This window comes from Boleophthalmus pectinirostris, unplaced genomic scaffold (assembly GCF_026225935.1).
Source record: "Boleophthalmus pectinirostris isolate CB_2022bp ecotype Guang Dong unplaced genomic scaffold, ASM2622593v1 HiC_scaffold_5, whole genome shotgun sequence".
In the NCBI taxonomy this organism is placed as follows: Eukaryota; Metazoa; Chordata; class Actinopteri; order Gobiiformes; family Gobiidae; genus Boleophthalmus; species Boleophthalmus pectinirostris.
The window spans coordinates 2,817,592-2,835,091 of record NW_026571404.1 but is presented as its reverse complement, the minus strand read 5'-3'; the positions used below and the strand labels follow the sequence as shown (position 1 = coordinate 2,835,091).

Sequence of the window (17,500 nt, the reverse complement as noted above, 5' to 3'; positions counted from 1 at the left end):
AGTCGCATGTCAAAAGATCGAATGCATCGGTTTTAGGAGCACATATCCAAGTGAGGCCAAGTCGAGTCTCGAGTCACTGGCTCATAAGTCCAAGTCAAGTCCAAGTTGTCTGCTTTGAGCTTCAAGTCATTTAAAATCTTTAAACCAAAGCTTAGATTTTTGCAATTTATATGACTTTTAAACTAAACTGTACTTAAAAACTCGTAGCATATTTATGTAAGAGTTGTAGAAATTCAAATTTTTCCTTTTTAAATGTCTGGACAAGATCTTAGTGTGAATCTTTAGAGTCAGAACAGAAAGAATTCAGATTAAAAAGAGCTAAATAACAGTTATTTTGTCATGTGTCTGCACTGAAATGGAAGGATGTGTTGACTGTGGACTGTTGTACTGTAAATACTGTAGTACTTTTGAGGATACCACGTCACAGTACTTCAGTTTCATCCAAAGTGTCAAACAGAAGTGGGAGCGACATGTTCCACTTTGTTCCTGTAAAATTAAAGAGCGCATTTATCAACTGTAAAGAGAAAGGTATTTTCTAAAAACAGATATTTTCTTTAGCAGAAGCTTCAAGTCTTCTCAATCATTGTCAGTCTTCTTCATCGCAGGGCTCAAGTCCAAGTCAAGTCGCAAGTCACTGACCTTCAAGTCCAAGTCGAGTCCCAAGTCTTAGTCCATTTTATCGAGTCAAGTCTCAAGTCCTAAAAATAGTGATTTAAGTCTGACTCGAGTCCAAGCCACGACTTCTGAGAAAGTGGCTGATCGATTTTTAACGAAGCTGTCAAAGAAATAAAAATGGGCTAAAACACTGAGAGTTAGAAGAAAATCTGAAGCAGACGAGTGAGTGAAGGACCGAGGAGACGAGGAGAGTTTTGTTGTGAGCGGTCGGCTGCAGCGTGAGGACGTGAGGACAGTGAGTGTGATGCATGAGGACAGGATGGAGCCTGCACGCTCAATCCAATAACCAGCTGTAATGACATTAGTGTGCGTGTCCGTGTGTGTGTGTGTGTGTTGTGTGTGTGTGTGTGTGTGTGTGTGTGTGCAGGACATGAGGACTCCTGAACCTAATTTCAGCAGAAAGAGCTTAAATTGATCTCACAGTTGGTCTGATTTTCCTTTTCCTACAGCTCTGCGTCACACAAACTAAGATACTCTTGTTTTTTACTGATGAACGTTTTTATTTATTTATTTGAATAAAGTGCAGAGCAGTGGGTGGAGATAGGGGGGAGGTGAAAACAGATATTTTTGAGCACTCCAGCCTCGAGTGTAGTAAAATGAACACACAGACACACAGGAGCTGCAGCTGTCCCTCACACTGGACTCTGTAAAAGACCTTCACACAGACAGGACGGGACAGGACGGGACGAGACAGGAGACGCGTCCTCCAGCTCCAGTGCTCGCTCGTGTTTGTTTTATAGGAGCATAAAGTATTTTATTTAGATTCGCTGCAGTGGCTCAGATCAGAACAGACTCTGACACTTTAAACTCCAAGGATCCTCACGTTATGAAGAGTTTCTGCAGTTTTTTGTTAGTTTTTTTTTTTTTAAACCTGATGGATCATCTCCCAAAAGTCAGTTTCTTTCATGTGACAGAGCAGCTCAGAGCCTCTGTTCTCAGGGACCACAGAGAAGCACTGGTTTATGGAGCTCCACTGGGGCTCACACTCAGGGTCGGCTCTAGCCCATTAGCCACCCTGGGCGAGTTTGATGTTGTTGGTTTTTGGTCGGTGTATTCGGACCATGAGTGAGGCAGAAGTGTTTGAGACAACAGGCTGCACTGTTTCTCTTTTCGGTGGTGCTGAGTAAAGTTGAAAGACTAATGAACAAGATATAACAAAGTCTTCATGCATAGAGCGTCATAATAATAATATTACATGATATATAATGGAGCGTTTAGAAGTGGGGGGTTGGTTTGGCTTGTTAACATTTGGGAGGGTCCAGGCTCATACAGGCAGCGTTGGGGAGTAACAGATTACATGTACCAGAGTTACGTAATCAGAGTACAAATTATGAGTAACTGTATTCGGTTACAGTTACTGTTTCAGTGAGTGGTAGTTGGATTACAGTTACTTTGTTGAAATAAATGGATTACACGGCGGTATTTTCCTGTTTTTACATTTTGGGCTATATCCCCCTTAGCTTTTCTTTTTTCCATAATTCCACTCATTGCCGGACACTAAACCAGATATAAACCAGGTCTAAACCAGGTATAAACCAGGTCTGAAACCAGGTCTAAACCAGAACTAAAACCAGGTCTAAACCAGGACTAAACCAAGACTAAACTAGGTCTAAAACAGGATTTAACAGGACTAAATCCTGCTGCACGGACCGTGTCTCCTCTTCTTCTATCAATAATATTTTTGATACGGTTAAGTAAAGTTTGGGCTTTTTATTTTCTTTTATCAGACAAAACATCTTATGTGAAGATTTCCTCGTCTTTGCTTCTCTACAGCAAATCAAGTAATCCAAAGTATTCAGATTACGTTACTCTAAGTAATTTAATGGATTACGTTACAAACTACATTTTGGGGTGTGTAATCTGTAATCTGTAGGGGATTACATTTTAAAAGTCACCTTCCCAACACTGCATACAGGTGGGTGTTGGTGGGTGTTGCAATTGTGCATTTCGTACATTTTACCAGTCCAGGTTATGTGCTACATTATATTTAAACAAATTCCAGTTTAAATAAGTAGGCTAAAGAAAATATGGTGACGGCCACAACTAGATGGCGCCACAGACACATGAAGAAACCAAATCCAAAAATCCAAAAATAGAAACTACAATAGGGTGACCATATTTCCGTTTGTGAAAACCCAGACACCTTATTGGGGGTGGGGCCTCGACATTGAGCTACTCTCACCTCACAACCTGTGCACATGGCCTCCCACTCGCCTCGACCGTGACGGAAAACTGAGAATTTCTTGTACAAGTCATTGTTAAATGTACGTTTGTGCTTCAGCGTGTTGCAGACTGACCGACTGTGTGTGTCTGCTCGCTCCTTCTGAGTCACAGACGCTACAAGAGACGCTCAGTTTAATGGCCCAATGAACGGAAATGAAAACCTGAACATTTGCATCACTTTAAAAAAAAAAAAAACAGACGCCCAGGACAGGATGCAAAAAACTGACATGTCCGGGGAAAAACGGACGTTTGGTCACCCTAAACTACAACAGACATGATACTGACAAAGACAATGACAACAGACCAACAAAGAGCAGAGAAGAACAAATACACACAGACACGGGTGTAAAACATTATGGCGGGACAAACTATCAACAGACAGGAAGTAAAACCAAAACTAGAAGCAGACAGGGCAAATGTCAAAATAAAACACCAAGGGCACACAACACTAAAGGAAGAAGATACACCAAAATAAGCCATTAAACATTTAGAGGATGAGAAGCTGAAGTGGAGCTGAGGAGGAGGAGTTAGATCTTCCAGGCTGAACTCACGTCAGCTCCTTTTCCGCTCTGAGACTCATTCATAAAGATAAAGTCATGTTTAATTTTGTCCTGTGTCGTCCTCAGATGGAGCTGGAGCCGGAGGGCAGGGTGTACGTGGTGATCGACCTGACGGGCTCCTCCACTGAAGGTGAGATCCTCCTCTGTGTGAAGGTCATGGACAGTCTGGCCATGTTCCTGTTAGGAAGTTTTCTTGGCCAATTAATTCACTTTACGCTGAAAAACTGTCACTCCTCTCTCTGTAAACGCTGCAGTGATCCGTCATTTTAGTCTTAAAATGTTCCACAGTATGGTTTTAAAAATGTTTATCTTCATGGAGACCGAACCAGACCAAGTAACAGGTCAGATCTGTGGAGAGGCGACCCCGCTGACAGTCAGAATGCCTTTGTTTTTGTTTTTCTAGGTATTTTTGAGCTATAAAACCACCTGTAATTGCATAAATGTAAAGTAGAGCTGTGGAACATTCCAGGCAGAGCACTGACATCTCCATAGAAACAAGTAGGTGATGGACCCTCAACCAGAAAAGTTACACAATGCACCTTTAACCTGCTCTACGTGATCATGGGGTTTTTATTTTGCTGTTTTGTCTGTAAATTATTTCGATTTCTAATATGAAACTCGACTTCAGATCCACTTCTTTACAGTTTGTGCTAAAGGGTCGTCTGCTGCTCACTTCTAGTTGTAGTTTTTTTATTTGGTCATTTTGCAGCACTACAAAACAAAACAAAACGAAAGAAAACAAAACATAGACTACAACCCCATGGATTATGACTGAAAGGTTTTAGGCTGAAGTAAAAAGAACTTATAACGCCAAACTCAATTAAACAATGACAGAATTCCAAGAAAAAAAAGCAGCGTCTGAACAGCAAGTTTAACGTTTACAGTTTCACTTATGACTTACTGTAAATATAAGAGACAAAATATAAATTAAAAAACACAAATTAATGCATAATTCATTCATTCCAGAGCTCTAGATCTTTCAAAACAAATCATCACTCAGATTGTTCCATAAACTAACCCCTCGAACAGACCAACAACGCAAGGCACAAAATCCATCATCTGCGATTGCATCAAAACAAAAGGCAATGTTAAAGACTGTTCCTGTTTGCAACGCGGCGGCAGGGGATTAGCCATGTCCATTTCTTTATATTATTTTAATTTAGTTCAGTTTAGTTTTATTTATTTTATAATTTTTTTAATTTATTTTATTTTATTTGTATTTATTTGTATTTTATTTGTATTTATTTTATTTTATTTGTATTTATTTGTATTTATTAGTTTTATTTTATTTAATACGGACAGTGCATATTAATGAACATGTGCACCACTACAGTGTAAATATGACAGATTATAGCAAGACTGCTCATTTCCATCTGTTGTCCCTCGGCAGGAAAAACACAAATTTAACAGAGAAAAACTAAAATAACAAGTGACAGAAGTGCCCACAAGTCTGGTTTTCCTTTAGCCTGTTTCAAGTGGGATTTGAAAGTGTCCAGTGTTGAAGTTTCTCTTATTGATAATGGCAGACTGTTTGAAAATTTAGTTCCTCTGACTGAGACACACTTTGTCCAAATGTGGAGCTTCTACAGTCCATGGTCACGGATCTGTAATAAAAACTGTGTGAGACATTCCCCGTCCGTCCCGGCTCCAGACCGACTACTCCAGGGCATCCGGCTTTTACAAAGGTCGGATTTTGAAGGATTCTTTTCTATTTTCACAACATAAATTTTACTTTTTTTTTTTTTTTTATTGTCAAAGCGCCTGAAACTACAGTGTGTGTAGAGCCAGTGTGTGTAGAGACAGTGTGTGTAGAGCCAGTGTGTGACCTGGTCCTCTGACTCTGTGGAGATGATGTCAGGTCCATTATCTGCTCTCGTCTCCTGCACTTTACTGATCAGTTTATCACCCTGACCTCCGCGTGGCCCCGTGCAGCCTCCTCCTCCCAGACCGACTCTACCGTCTCTTCACAATAATCCAGTGTTTACAGTTTATTTATTTATTTTTTCACACAGAATTTTCCAAGGAAAGAGAAACACAGCGACTGTTTGTCCTTTTTCAAATGTTGCTGTAGCTCCCCAAGTCGAAACGCCTCTTCCCACCTCCTCCTTACTCTAGAAATGATGTTTGTTTTCAGCCACCGTGTGTTCAGAATCGCTGAACAAATTGCTGTTGAAGTTTCCTGTCCAGAAGTAATTTCAGTCAGTCTTTAGTCCCTTCGTCTTCTTCAGTCACATTATCGCTGGATAGCTGCATTACTGTTTATTTTGTACGACCATAAACGATAAACTTTACGCCTTCTTTATTACTATTGTTAGCTTGTACGACCATAAATGAAAACAAAAATTCTTAAATTTTTTATTCTTATTACTGTTTATTTTGTACAATCATAAACGATAAACTTTTGTGCCTTCATCAGTAATACTATTAGTTTGTACGACCATAAACGAAAACAAAAAAATCCTTAAATTTTTCATTCTTATTACTGTTTATTTTGTACGATCTTAAACGATAAACTCTGTGCCTTCTTCATTGCCGTTGTTGGTTTGTACGACCATAAACGAACACAAAAAATCCTTACATTTTTCATTCTCATTACTGTTTATTTTGTACGATCATAAACGATAAACTTTGTGTCTAGATTAACATTATTATTAGTTTGTACGACTACAAACAGAAATATGTTTCTGCATGTGTGTATATGTTGTTATGCATATGTGTGTAAACATTTATATCGAGTATATTTACTGGATATTTATGATGTGTATATGTATGTTTGTATGTATGTATGTGTGTACAAGTGTGTGTACTTGCATATGTATGTAAGTATATGTGGATATGTTTTTGTATATATGTGGGTATTTTTTGTTTTTATTTTTTTGCAAATGACAGGTAAACACTCCAAAGGTGATTAAAATAAAAAAAATTAATAAATAAATAAAAAAGTGAACCACGTGATTATGTAAAACAGTTGGGGTAGGACTCCATAAGTTTTTTAAACTTCATCCTCCTCCTTTTGAGCACCAGGTCCCAAATATGTCACGTATATATCACTGTTTTTGTTATTGTTTTTGAATTTAGTTGTACCTGACTCAAACAAAGAAATAAATGAAATGAAGGAATCTCTAAGAATCTCTATGAATCTTAGTTTGGCTTCACTCCTTTTCCCCTGCTCTTCTTCTTTCAGCGACTTCAAAAATTGACTTTCTTTTGCGGCAAACTTTTCATGTTACACTGTGTAATCTTTTGATCAACCACCATTTCTCTGTCCACGATACTCGCCCACTGTGATGCACTTCATTTTTATTTGCTTAATCAGTGATACACTTCAATAATATGTCATTCAGATTAAGGTTAGGAAAGTATCATTATCGTTGGGATCGGGTCAGTCTCCAGGAAATGAATGCAAGTTAAGGCAATGCCGTGAAAAAGCATTCAAACACCTGTGTGCTTGTCTGTGTGTGTGTGTATGTGTGTGCAGAGGCCCCGGTGTCGTGTGCGGACCACGAGGAGCGGGTGTTCCGGCAGAGGGTGGGTCCCCGGAAGCGTCAGGGTGCTGTCCGTCGGAGGGTGCACCAGGTCAACGGGCACAAGTTCATGGCCACGTACCTGAGGCAGCCCACGTACTGCTCCCACTGCAGGGACTTCATCTGGTCTGTACACACGGCACTGCTGCACCCGACACACACAAGACACACAACACACACACCTGATTTACCCATAGACTCTATATATAATGGACATAGCTAAACCGCCGGCTATTTCAATGTCAAACTCCTCATTTTGATCTTACATGTTCGTATTAACCCGGTCTACATGATTGAAGATCTAAACTTTAAAAACAAACCAACTAAGACTAACCTCCGGCCTCATTGAGCTTCATTTGACTGGAGCCAAACGCTGTGGGTGACGGCACAATCACATAGTCCACTTCTTTATACAGACTGTGGTCACATTTTTGTTAGTATTTTAATCTATTTGCATTTAAATTTATATATTTTCATTTACATTTGAACTTCATTAGGCGACATTTGAACAATTAATATTTTAATCATAAATATAACCTATTTTTATATAATTTAAAATGTCTAGACATATGAAACAAATTGAATATTTTATTATTGTATATCGAATTTTTATGAATGAATAAATATCTTTTAATTGCTAAATAATATACACTTTAAATTAAATTAGTGCTCCTTTAACTTGGTCAGACTTTAATACATTTTACAACAATGGCAATAAATTGGAATATATTAAAAAAACAAAACAAAAAATTGCCAATTAAATTAATTATTATTATTATTATTTGTTACATTTTCAGAACTTAAATTAAATTACTATTTTTTTTATTTATTTATTTACTGTGAATTTAAATTTGGTCATTGATCCAATTAAATAAATCAACCAACTCCATTGACAACACAACCAAGACTTTTCATTGTGTTACTCAAATTAAACAGAATATTCACTTCACTTTGGAATTAATCCAGATCATTATGTCCTTAGAGTCTTAATACTATTTTCACTATTTTAACAATTCTTAAAAACTAATTTTACAGGTAGATTTACTCAGCGCTTCTGTCTGTGTTTTCCCTTTATATTCCTGGGTTTGGTTTGGGCAAAATTAAATGAGAACAGCAGACACTACTTGTGTTTTTGGCGCCATCTACTGGCCAGACTAAGAATAAACTAATAAGGGGTGAAGGAGAGCAGAGGAAAATGGGGTGAGGAGTGAAGGTGAAGACTTGGAGCAGAGGGACTGGACTTTTGGACTTGACACAGACGAATATTTCCTCTTTTTTGAACCAAATAAGCAGATGATTCGTACTTTCTCTTCATGTGGAGGTGAAAACGTGTTGTTCTGACTGTCCCTCTGTCCCTCTGTCTCTCTGTCCATCAGGGGTGTGCTGGGGAAGCAGGGCTACCAGTGCCAAGGTAAGCTCCTCTGCAGCATTTTTAATAAACTTTGTTCATTATTGAGTCTTTCTTCTGGTTATTAGCTCCTGCTACCTGCAGCCACTTAGAGTTTCTTCACATTAAAATTCTCATATTATTTTATGATCTGTATGTTCTAATGTCGTTTTGTCGTCACAATCAGACCTTCATCATCTTGTTGGTTGAAGATTTGGTGATGGGGCAGATTTATAAAACAGCTGGAGAATACGACAAACATTTACACACACATTTACACACACATTTTGCAGGACACTTCTGGCCGTTGTGAAAAGGTCTATTAGCAATGTATGTTTTTGTACACCATAATCATAAAAAAAAACAACAACATTAAAGTCTTGTATACATAAAGAGTAATATTTGAATTTTGAAGTACTTTGCAGAGTGTCGATTAAAGTGTCTGTGTCTTGCAGTTTGCACGTGTGTGGTTCACAAACGCTGTCACGAGCTCATCATCACAAAATGTGCAGGAGTGAAGAACAAGGACGACAGACAACACGAGGTACTGCACACGCTACAGGCCTATTCACACTGCAACTACAGGCCTATTCACACTGCACACAGGCACAGCTACAGGCCTATTCACACTGCAGCTACAGGCCTATTCACACTGCAACTACAGGCCTATTCACACTGCAGCTACAGGCCTATTCACACTGCAGCTACAGGCCTATTCACACTGCAACTACAGGCCTATTCACACTGCAGCTACAGGCCTATTCACACTGCAACTACAGGCCTATTCACACTGCAGCTACAGGCCTATTCACACTGCTACAGGCCTATTCACACTTTAACTACAGGCCTATTCACACTACAGCACACTACAGGCTACAGGCCTATTCACACACTACAGCTACAGGCAACTACAGGCCTATTCACACTGCACACTACAGGCCTATTCTACAGGCCACACACTACAGGCCTATTCACACTGCAACTATAGGAACACACGAGACATTTCCACACACATTTTGCCACAGGAAACCATTCACCAGAAGTTCCACAAGGAGCACTTCCGGCTGTTTTGTAAAAGGCCTATTATATTTGCAGAAAATGTCATTAGTTTCATATCCTGTGTGTGGTGTTTTTGAAACCTTCCGTGTGTGTCTCAGGCCGTGGGCAGTCAGAGGTTCAGTGTGAACCTCCCTCACAAGTTCAGCCTCCACAGCTTCAAAGTGCTGACCTTCTGTGACCACTGCGGCTCTCTGCTGTGGGGGCTGCTGCGCCAGGGCCTGCAGTGCAAAGGTACAGACACACGACACACAAGTCTCCTCATTCTGGTCTTAAGTGTTCGTATTAACCTGCTCGACATGATCCATGATCCATAAAAAAAAAAAAGTAGAGCCTCGTTCCAAATTCTCTCCTGTAACTGTTAGAATCGTGAGCTTCATCTGACTGGAGCTGAACACTGTGGTCTCTTAGGCTGCGTTCAGACTGCAGCCTGAAGTGACCCAAATCCGATTTTTTGGCTTCTATGTTCCTGTATCCGATCTATTAATGACAGTCTGAACGACACAGATCCGATTTTTTCAAATGCGACCCAGGCCACTTGGATATGTGCTCCTAAAACCGATACGTATCTGATCTTTTGACATGCGACTTCAGTGTGAACGGCCAAAGTGCATTCATCCACCTACACGTTATCAACAAGCCACAAACGTCACTATTCTGCACTGAAGTAGGAGAAAATTGTTAATGAACTCCATGTCACTGAAGCGAAGCACATCACCACTCACCACTCTTGGCTCCGTCTCCACATCCACACGTTCCTTTCAACGGACGTCGCTGCCGCTGCCCCACAAAACACCACGGCCAGAAACCTCGTCCTTCTCCTTCTCAATCTCCTCCTTAAATCAAGTAAGTTGTTCATGTTCTGGCTCCGGTTCGAGAGGAACTTTAAAATCTCCAGGTGCTCAATGCTCGCATCCATGTTTGGACAACTTCTGTAAACACAGAGACGCTCGCTGCGGTTGACGTCGTCGTGTCTCCAGTGTCACATGTGGGACACTTTCGGGCCGTTTAACGTTCACACTGGAGTCACATACAAGTCACATTTAATTGGAAATGTGAACGACCTCGCAAAAACATCAGATTTCACCAAAAAATCGGAATTGAGCGTTAAGCCCTGCAGTCTGAACGTAGCCTTAATCGACTTGTTTCTGGTCTGTGGTGTGTGTCAGTGTGTAAGGTGAACATCCATCGGCGCTGTGAGCAGAACATGGCGCCCACCTGCGGGGTGGACGCCCGGGGCATCGCCAAAGTCCTGTCCGACCTGGGAGTCACCCCCGACAAGATCTCCAGCACCACACACAGGCGAAAGAAGGTACTGCATGTCTTTATCTGAACCACAGTGACCTGTTTGTGCTTCAATAAATGATTCAGTTAAACATTACAGATATTTTTTTTAGATTGGTGGTTTGATCATTGTCTGTGTGTACTGTTGTTCTACCTGTTATACGTATAATTGTCTTATAAGCAGCTGTTTAATCAATTTACGATAAGAATGTGATTAGAATGGTCCAAGTACTACAGTGTAACTACAATGATAACCTCTTACCTCAAATGTGCTGACAGCTTTGACTGAGCGGACCTCAGAGGCTGCAGCTCCAAAGTGGAATCACAAATATGGTCCATAAACCAAGAGACAGATCCATCACAGTCATCTGTGCTTTGTGTTCTTCTTCTCAAGTTCAAAACTTTGAGAAACTGAGAAAATAATGTTAAGTACAGTGTCAGAGCACAGTACACATCACTCTTGTAACTCCCAACTCAGGTTTTTTCCATTCAGGTTGTTTTCACATGTTCCTGCGCTCTGTAGCCTCAGTGGCTCTAGATTTAGAGCCACATGAGACGCCATCAGCTGACCAAACAACTGGTCTCCATGACAACAGTTTGCCACCCAGGGATGTGTAGTACTCTGAGTTGGAACTTAGTGCACATGAGACCTGAGCCTCAACAGAAGGGGATACATTTCTCTTACATTCTTCTGTGTCATCATGTTAAATTATGTGACGTACTATATTTATATCATGTCGTTGTTTTTCAGCTTCCTCGTGGACGTGAGCCTCCACCTCTGACCGGGTTACCTCAGAATACAGAAGACGAGTCACAGTCTGCTCCTACCTCTCCATGTGAACAAGGTAACCACGGTAACAGTCTGCTCCTGCAACTGTAACCACTGTAACAACTGTAACCACGGTAACAGTCTGCTCCTGCATCTGTAAAAACGGTAACAACTGTAACCACGGTAACAGTCTGCTTCTACAACTGTAACCACGGTAACAACTGTAACCACGGTAACGGTCAAATCTACAACTGTAACCACGGTAACAGTCAAATCCTACAACTGTAACAATGGTAACAGTCTGCTCCTACAACTGTAACCACGGTAACAGCTGTAACCACGGTAACAACTGTAACCATGGTAACAGTCTGCCTCTACAACTGTAACCACGGTAACAGCTGTAACCACGGTAACAGCTGTAACCATGGTAACAGTCTGCCTCTACAACTGTAACCACGGTAACAACTGTAACCACGATAACGGTCAAATCCTACAACTGTAACCACGGTAACAACTGCTCCAACCTCAGTCACTGTTATAAAAGGAACACATTTTTACAGGAGTATTTCTGTGTTCGACCATTACATGCATTTTCTATCACAACTTAGTTTTGTGAAATGCAAACCTTTGGACAAGACTTCAAAATCTGACAAATCAGCATCACTTTAAAATAATATCAAAGACTGTGATGGGCGGCACATGGCCCAGACCACAGTATGGATCTGTGTTTCATTTTTGGACCCAGGTTTTACACAAAGGCTGATATCTGTGATACCACTGAAACTCAGAAGCCTGTCACACCACAATTTAAAGCTTAAATGTGGAATTTTTCCAAAATCACTAATAGCCCTTGCCACCAAAGTAACACGTTTTGTCTGGCTCATGGAGTAACAAAATATTCATGTCACCAACACAACGGCCTGACATGTCGATGCAGTATCAACAGAAGATTTGTCCATCAGGTGACGTGTTTGACTTGTGTCCAGATGTGAAGCAGCTGGAGATCATGAGGAAGACCATGTCTCTGGATCACCACACACACGCCCTGTCCCCGCCCTGTCCGGTCATCACCGTCACGGGAGACACGGGACACGACGGAGCAGAGGAGGGACAGAACAAACAGAATGGACAGAACCAGAGACAGAACCAGAACAGACGCATGGACCTGCAGGACTTTGTCTTCATCAAAGTCCTGGGCAAAGGCAGCTTCGGTAAGGTGAGTCAGGACGGAGCTTAGAACTAGAAATAGAACTTTGGTAACACTTCATAATAACTGCACTTTTTAATGCCTTAAAGGTTGTATGGAGGATTTTTTTTCAGTTTCAAATTGTCAATGAAAGTTTAAAATACCATTACAGAGACGCAGCAGCTTTGTAATTATGATGACCAAAAAAAAAAAAACTATGAAAATCCATCAACTGTGGACGTGTTGAGGCCAGATAAACATCAGCCAATAGAAAACGAGGCTGCCTCATTTTCTGTTGGCTGTTAGGTTGTCAATCAAACTCCCTACGTTTCTAGTGTAACTGACTCGTCAACGCGCGGGGATTATGTGGTTTATGCAGCGGTTCTTAGAGGCTTTTTCAAACTGTCGCTTCCTCGCAATTCGCACAAAGTTTATTGAGATGGCGGACGAGAATCCACGACCAGTTCGCCACAAAAGAAAGTCGTTTTTTGAGGTCGCTGAAAGAAGAAGAGAAGGGGAAAAGGAGCGAAGACAAACTGAGGTGATTCTTGGAGATTCCTTCCAGCGATGGCGCGAATGAAGCGGACGAAGGGTCTAAAAACTGACGCATCGGTCGCTAAATTATTTCTAGACAGGTCACTTCAACAGTAATTCTGAACGCACACTGGATGTAAACATGTGTGATTTCTAGAGTAAAGAGGCGGGAGGAGGTGTTTCTACTTGTAGAGCTGTGGAGGAGGGAGGTGGTGTCACATATGCACAACATTTGAAAAAGGACTGTCGCTGTATTTCACTTCCCTTAAAAAATCCTCTATACAACGTTTAAGAAAGAAACAAACTAAGATTTAACTCAAAATGAAGCGGCCTTAGTGAAAGAAGGAGCCTCATTGGTCTGATATTAATGTTCAGATTTTGATTTTAACAGTGAAATAAAACCCCCAGAATCATGTAGAGCAGGTTAATACAAACATTTTAAGATGACAATGACGAGTCTGACAGCAGCAGATACAGACAGAGGGGCCACAGTTTTTGAGTAAGAGAACAAGGGATGTAACAATAACCGAAATATCATGATTTCGTATTGTCAAAGTTCTCACAAAAATATCATCACAATATTTTGAATAACAAGTCTCTTTGCTTAAATTAAAGAGTGATGATGCAGCAACAGCTACAAAAAGACAGAGGGAACTACATAGACCATGATCCTTTGCTCCATTTCAGTGCAGACTACAAGAAAAAATAACAGTTCTAACACTTTTAACTCTTAGCCTACGTCTACACGACATCTTCTTGGATTTTTTTTCCTTACAGGCTGAAAAAAATTTGCATCCACACACACGTCGGATCAATAAATATTCACGTCCACACGACAAAGGAGCACTGAGTGAAAACGATGTAACACATCTGCCACACCTGTATGTGGCGCCGTTAACATTGGTAATAATATTTAATAATTCATATCTCATTACAGTTTTTTTTAGCCGATTTTAGATGTATCTCAGAAATATAGCCGTTTTGTTTTGCAAAAGTTAAACATAAGTTTTTGTTTTTAGCCATAAGATTTGGATGAGAATTATTAGAATAACTTGGTCTGAAAATCAAACAGTTTAATTACCTGTGTGTAATCTTTGTTATTGATCCGGTCTGGAACCTGTTCTCAAATAACACCGGCTCCGTGTGGACGAAAGGCCAAAATGAACACAAACTTCACCGTTTCCACCAAAAAACGTCATGTGGACAGGCCCTTAGTTCTTTGGATTAAGTCTTGTCAAGGCATTTTAAGAGGAAAAAGTAGAATATTAACAGTTTTTTTAGCCTCCACAAAATATCGCAATAAATAGAGATTTGGATATTGTTACATCCCTAATCGTGAGCCTCTCCTCCATATCATGATCCTTCCCACGATATCACAATAAATATCGTACCGTGAGGTTCATACCGTATTGTGAGACTTGATTATCGTTGCACCCCTAAAGAGAAGTGGAGTAGATGGAGCCACTCATGCTCACTTCTCACAGTCTATTTCCTCACAGTCTGAAGTGTGTCCGTGTGCTCAGGTGATGCTGGCCGAGCGTCGGGGCACTGACCAGGTCTACGCCGTCAAAGTGCTGAAAAAAGACGTGATCCTGCAGGACGACGACGTGGACTGCACCATGACCGAGAAGCGCATCCTGGCCCTGGCCCAAAGACACCCCTACCTCACCCAGCTCTACTGCTGCTTCCAGACGCCGGTAAGACTCCTGCTCTCCCACTGCTGCACCCAAAACTCCCACGCACACTCACTTAAAGCTGCACTGTGTCACTTTTCTGAATACTGGTTGTAGGGGACCAAATAAAAGGCAAAGACAAGGTATAAAAATAAGTTGAAATAAGTTGAAATAAGTTTAAATACATTTTCCAACAAATGTAAAAACTGCAGTAGGCACCTCCATGTTTGTTTATTTGTTGCTCTTTTTCGATACCTGCGAGTATCGATACCAACCTCAAGTTTTTATGTTGTCTGAAAACTCAAGAAAAAAATGCCAAATGGATTTAAACCAAACCAAACCAAATTCTCAGGAGCCTGTGATCAGTCCGAGCCTCCGTGGTTCTGTTTAAGAGTTTGATTTTCAAAATAAAAAAACTAGGAGATGGTTTTTGGTGGTTGGTAATAATAAAATTGTGAAACTGGTGCGTAATTAAGGAAAATTTTTGCATTCGGCCCATTAATGACTAACACGTGAGTCAGTATAGTCACATTTTTGTGTGTGTTTTGGACATTTTTAAGCAGCTATTTTTTGTATTTTACCTCAACAAATGACAATGTTTGCCTCTCTTTACTGTTGGTAGGGATCAGATTGGTCAAAAATAGGGACATTTCTTGTATAAAACTGGGACAAATCACTGGTTTTCTATAAATCCACCGGAACTTGTGACTGTCTTTGTCTGTGAGAGGGACTTGTTTAAACACCTGTTGTAGTTTTAGCTCTTCATGATCAGATTGTGTGAAAACAAAACTTGCATTAAAGTCTAACTTGAGTAACAGAGCGTCAGACACAGCAGTGCCTCCAGTTAGCTTCAAATAACTCTCGTCTAGGTCTATTTCTACTCTCACTGTAACAGCCACACACACTTTCACCAGCAGAGGGCAGCACAGACTCTGACAAAACTGCAAACGCAAGACGAGAGAACACAAATGACACTACTACACAAACTTTTTTCTTTTATTGAGGCTTTTTTTTTTTTTTTTTTTTAATCGCAGATTTTCAGATCTAAACAAAAATGGCACCTTATAAAAACAAACAGTTCACATTATAGTAAAATAAAGGCATAAAAAAACACAACAGTGAATTAAAAAAATACATTCACTCTAATTTAAGGCAATAAATCAATAAATTTAAATAATTCAAAAACAACATAAGAAAAAAAAAAAAAAGCCTCTTTTCTCTCAATTTGGCCCAATGAGCGAACAAAAAGCTTCAGGTCATTCTTCAAGTGTGTTATGTTTGGTTTAGTCTAAAAAAAACAACATTTGTGAATAAAATTTTTATCTAAAATCAGTAAATTGTTGATACCAAATTCCAAACCAAAACTGAAAATCAAACCAAAATTGTTGCATAAACTCAGATAAAAAGCAAAGATGTCACAAAACACACATTTACATTACTACACAAACTACAACTTTTTTTTTTTTTTACGATGTTTTTATTCAAGTGCTAATTAAAATTACAAAACAAAATATATGGACCACATACTGTAAATCCAAATCCACTTTTTGTACTTGTATAGCACATTTTATCAACAAAACAGTTTCCAAAGTGCTGCACAGAGAAAGAGAACATAAAAACAACAAACAAAAGAGGAATTTTAAAAAATCTAAATGTTTTTATTGTGTTCAAATGATCAAATATATACAGAACATATACATACAACTGAGAGGTAACAAACTCACAGACGTCAAAAAAAAAAAAAAAAAAAAAAAAGTCCAGAATGCGAGTCCACCACCAGACCCATGTGCAAAAAAAGGGCAAAAATACAAAAATAAAGAAAAAAAACAAGTGAACTTTCGATTCAGTATATTTCAAATTTATTCGATACGGTTCAATAAAAAATAAAGATTAAATCATGACTTAGTCTTTGTTAAACCACTTCTTGTGCAAAGTTCAGATGAAACACAAACATTTTAATCATCAAACTAGTGAAAATGTCAAATGTGTTGAATAAACGAGTTTCCTTCAACTAAACCAGAAGTGTCAAACTCATTTTGTTCCGGGGGTCGTGTCCAACCAACTTTGATCCCAAAGTCAATGTCATATAAACCCCAAAAATAACAATAAGTTCAAATATTTGTGCAGAGAAACACAAATCTATTACAGATTTTTTTTTTTAAATTGATGAACTCTTTCTTTTACAAAATATTATAATATTATGAACAACCTGAAACTTTAAGAAAAATACAATTTCAACACAAAGTTTGAACACGAACTTGTGTGTGAACAGGAATAAGTCCATTTTTGTTGTAAAATCCTGCACTCGGCTCCACTTTTCTCATTTTGGACATTTTTCTGATGAGGGAGTCACGGTCAACAGTCAAAACGATCGTCCTTTAAGAGCGTTTGGAAAGAGACAAGTCTTCATTTGTGCTGCTCTGGTGGGAGGGGCCACGTACAGAGACGCTGGAGACGCTGCTGTGATAAACACCACAGAAAATTAACACGATTTTAATAGAAAATATCATTCAAATATTTTAGTAGAAAATCAGCCGAGGGCCAGATTAAAGGTCTTGGGCCGGATCCAGCCCCCGGGCCGTATGTTTGACACCTCTGATCTGAACAAACAACAAAACTGTAGCTGTAA

The 17,500-nt window shown here is 39.7% G+C and overlaps 1 protein-coding gene across 2 annotated transcripts in view; it reads left to right on the top strand.

The window, feature by feature from the left end:
• LOC110162858 (protein kinase C epsilon type-like) overlaps window positions 1-17,500 on the top strand; it is an 87,868-nt gene that overhangs the window by 9,444 nt on the left and 60,924 nt on the right. Inside the window, exons 2-11 of one of the 2 annotated variants that reach the window (XM_055163019.1) lie at window positions 3,525-3,588; window positions 6,937-7,108; window positions 8,359-8,393; window positions 8,825-8,913; window positions 9,527-9,659; window positions 10,595-10,737; window positions 11,461-11,554; window positions 12,465-12,550; window positions 12,593-12,694; window positions 14,722-14,895. In XM_055163019.1, the coding sequence (XP_055018994.1) occupies window positions 3,525-3,588; window positions 6,937-7,108; window positions 8,359-8,393; window positions 8,825-8,913; window positions 9,527-9,659; window positions 10,595-10,737; window positions 11,461-11,554; window positions 12,465-12,550; window positions 12,593-12,694; window positions 14,722-14,895 (1,092 nt within the window). Of the gene's footprint in view, window positions 1-3,524; window positions 3,589-4,313; window positions 4,328-6,936; window positions 7,109-8,358; window positions 8,394-8,824; window positions 8,914-9,526; window positions 9,660-10,594; window positions 10,738-11,460; window positions 11,555-12,464; window positions 12,551-12,586; window positions 12,695-14,721; window positions 14,896-17,500 lie in introns of both variants that reach the window. The other variant, XM_055163020.1, reaches the window with a different exon arrangement.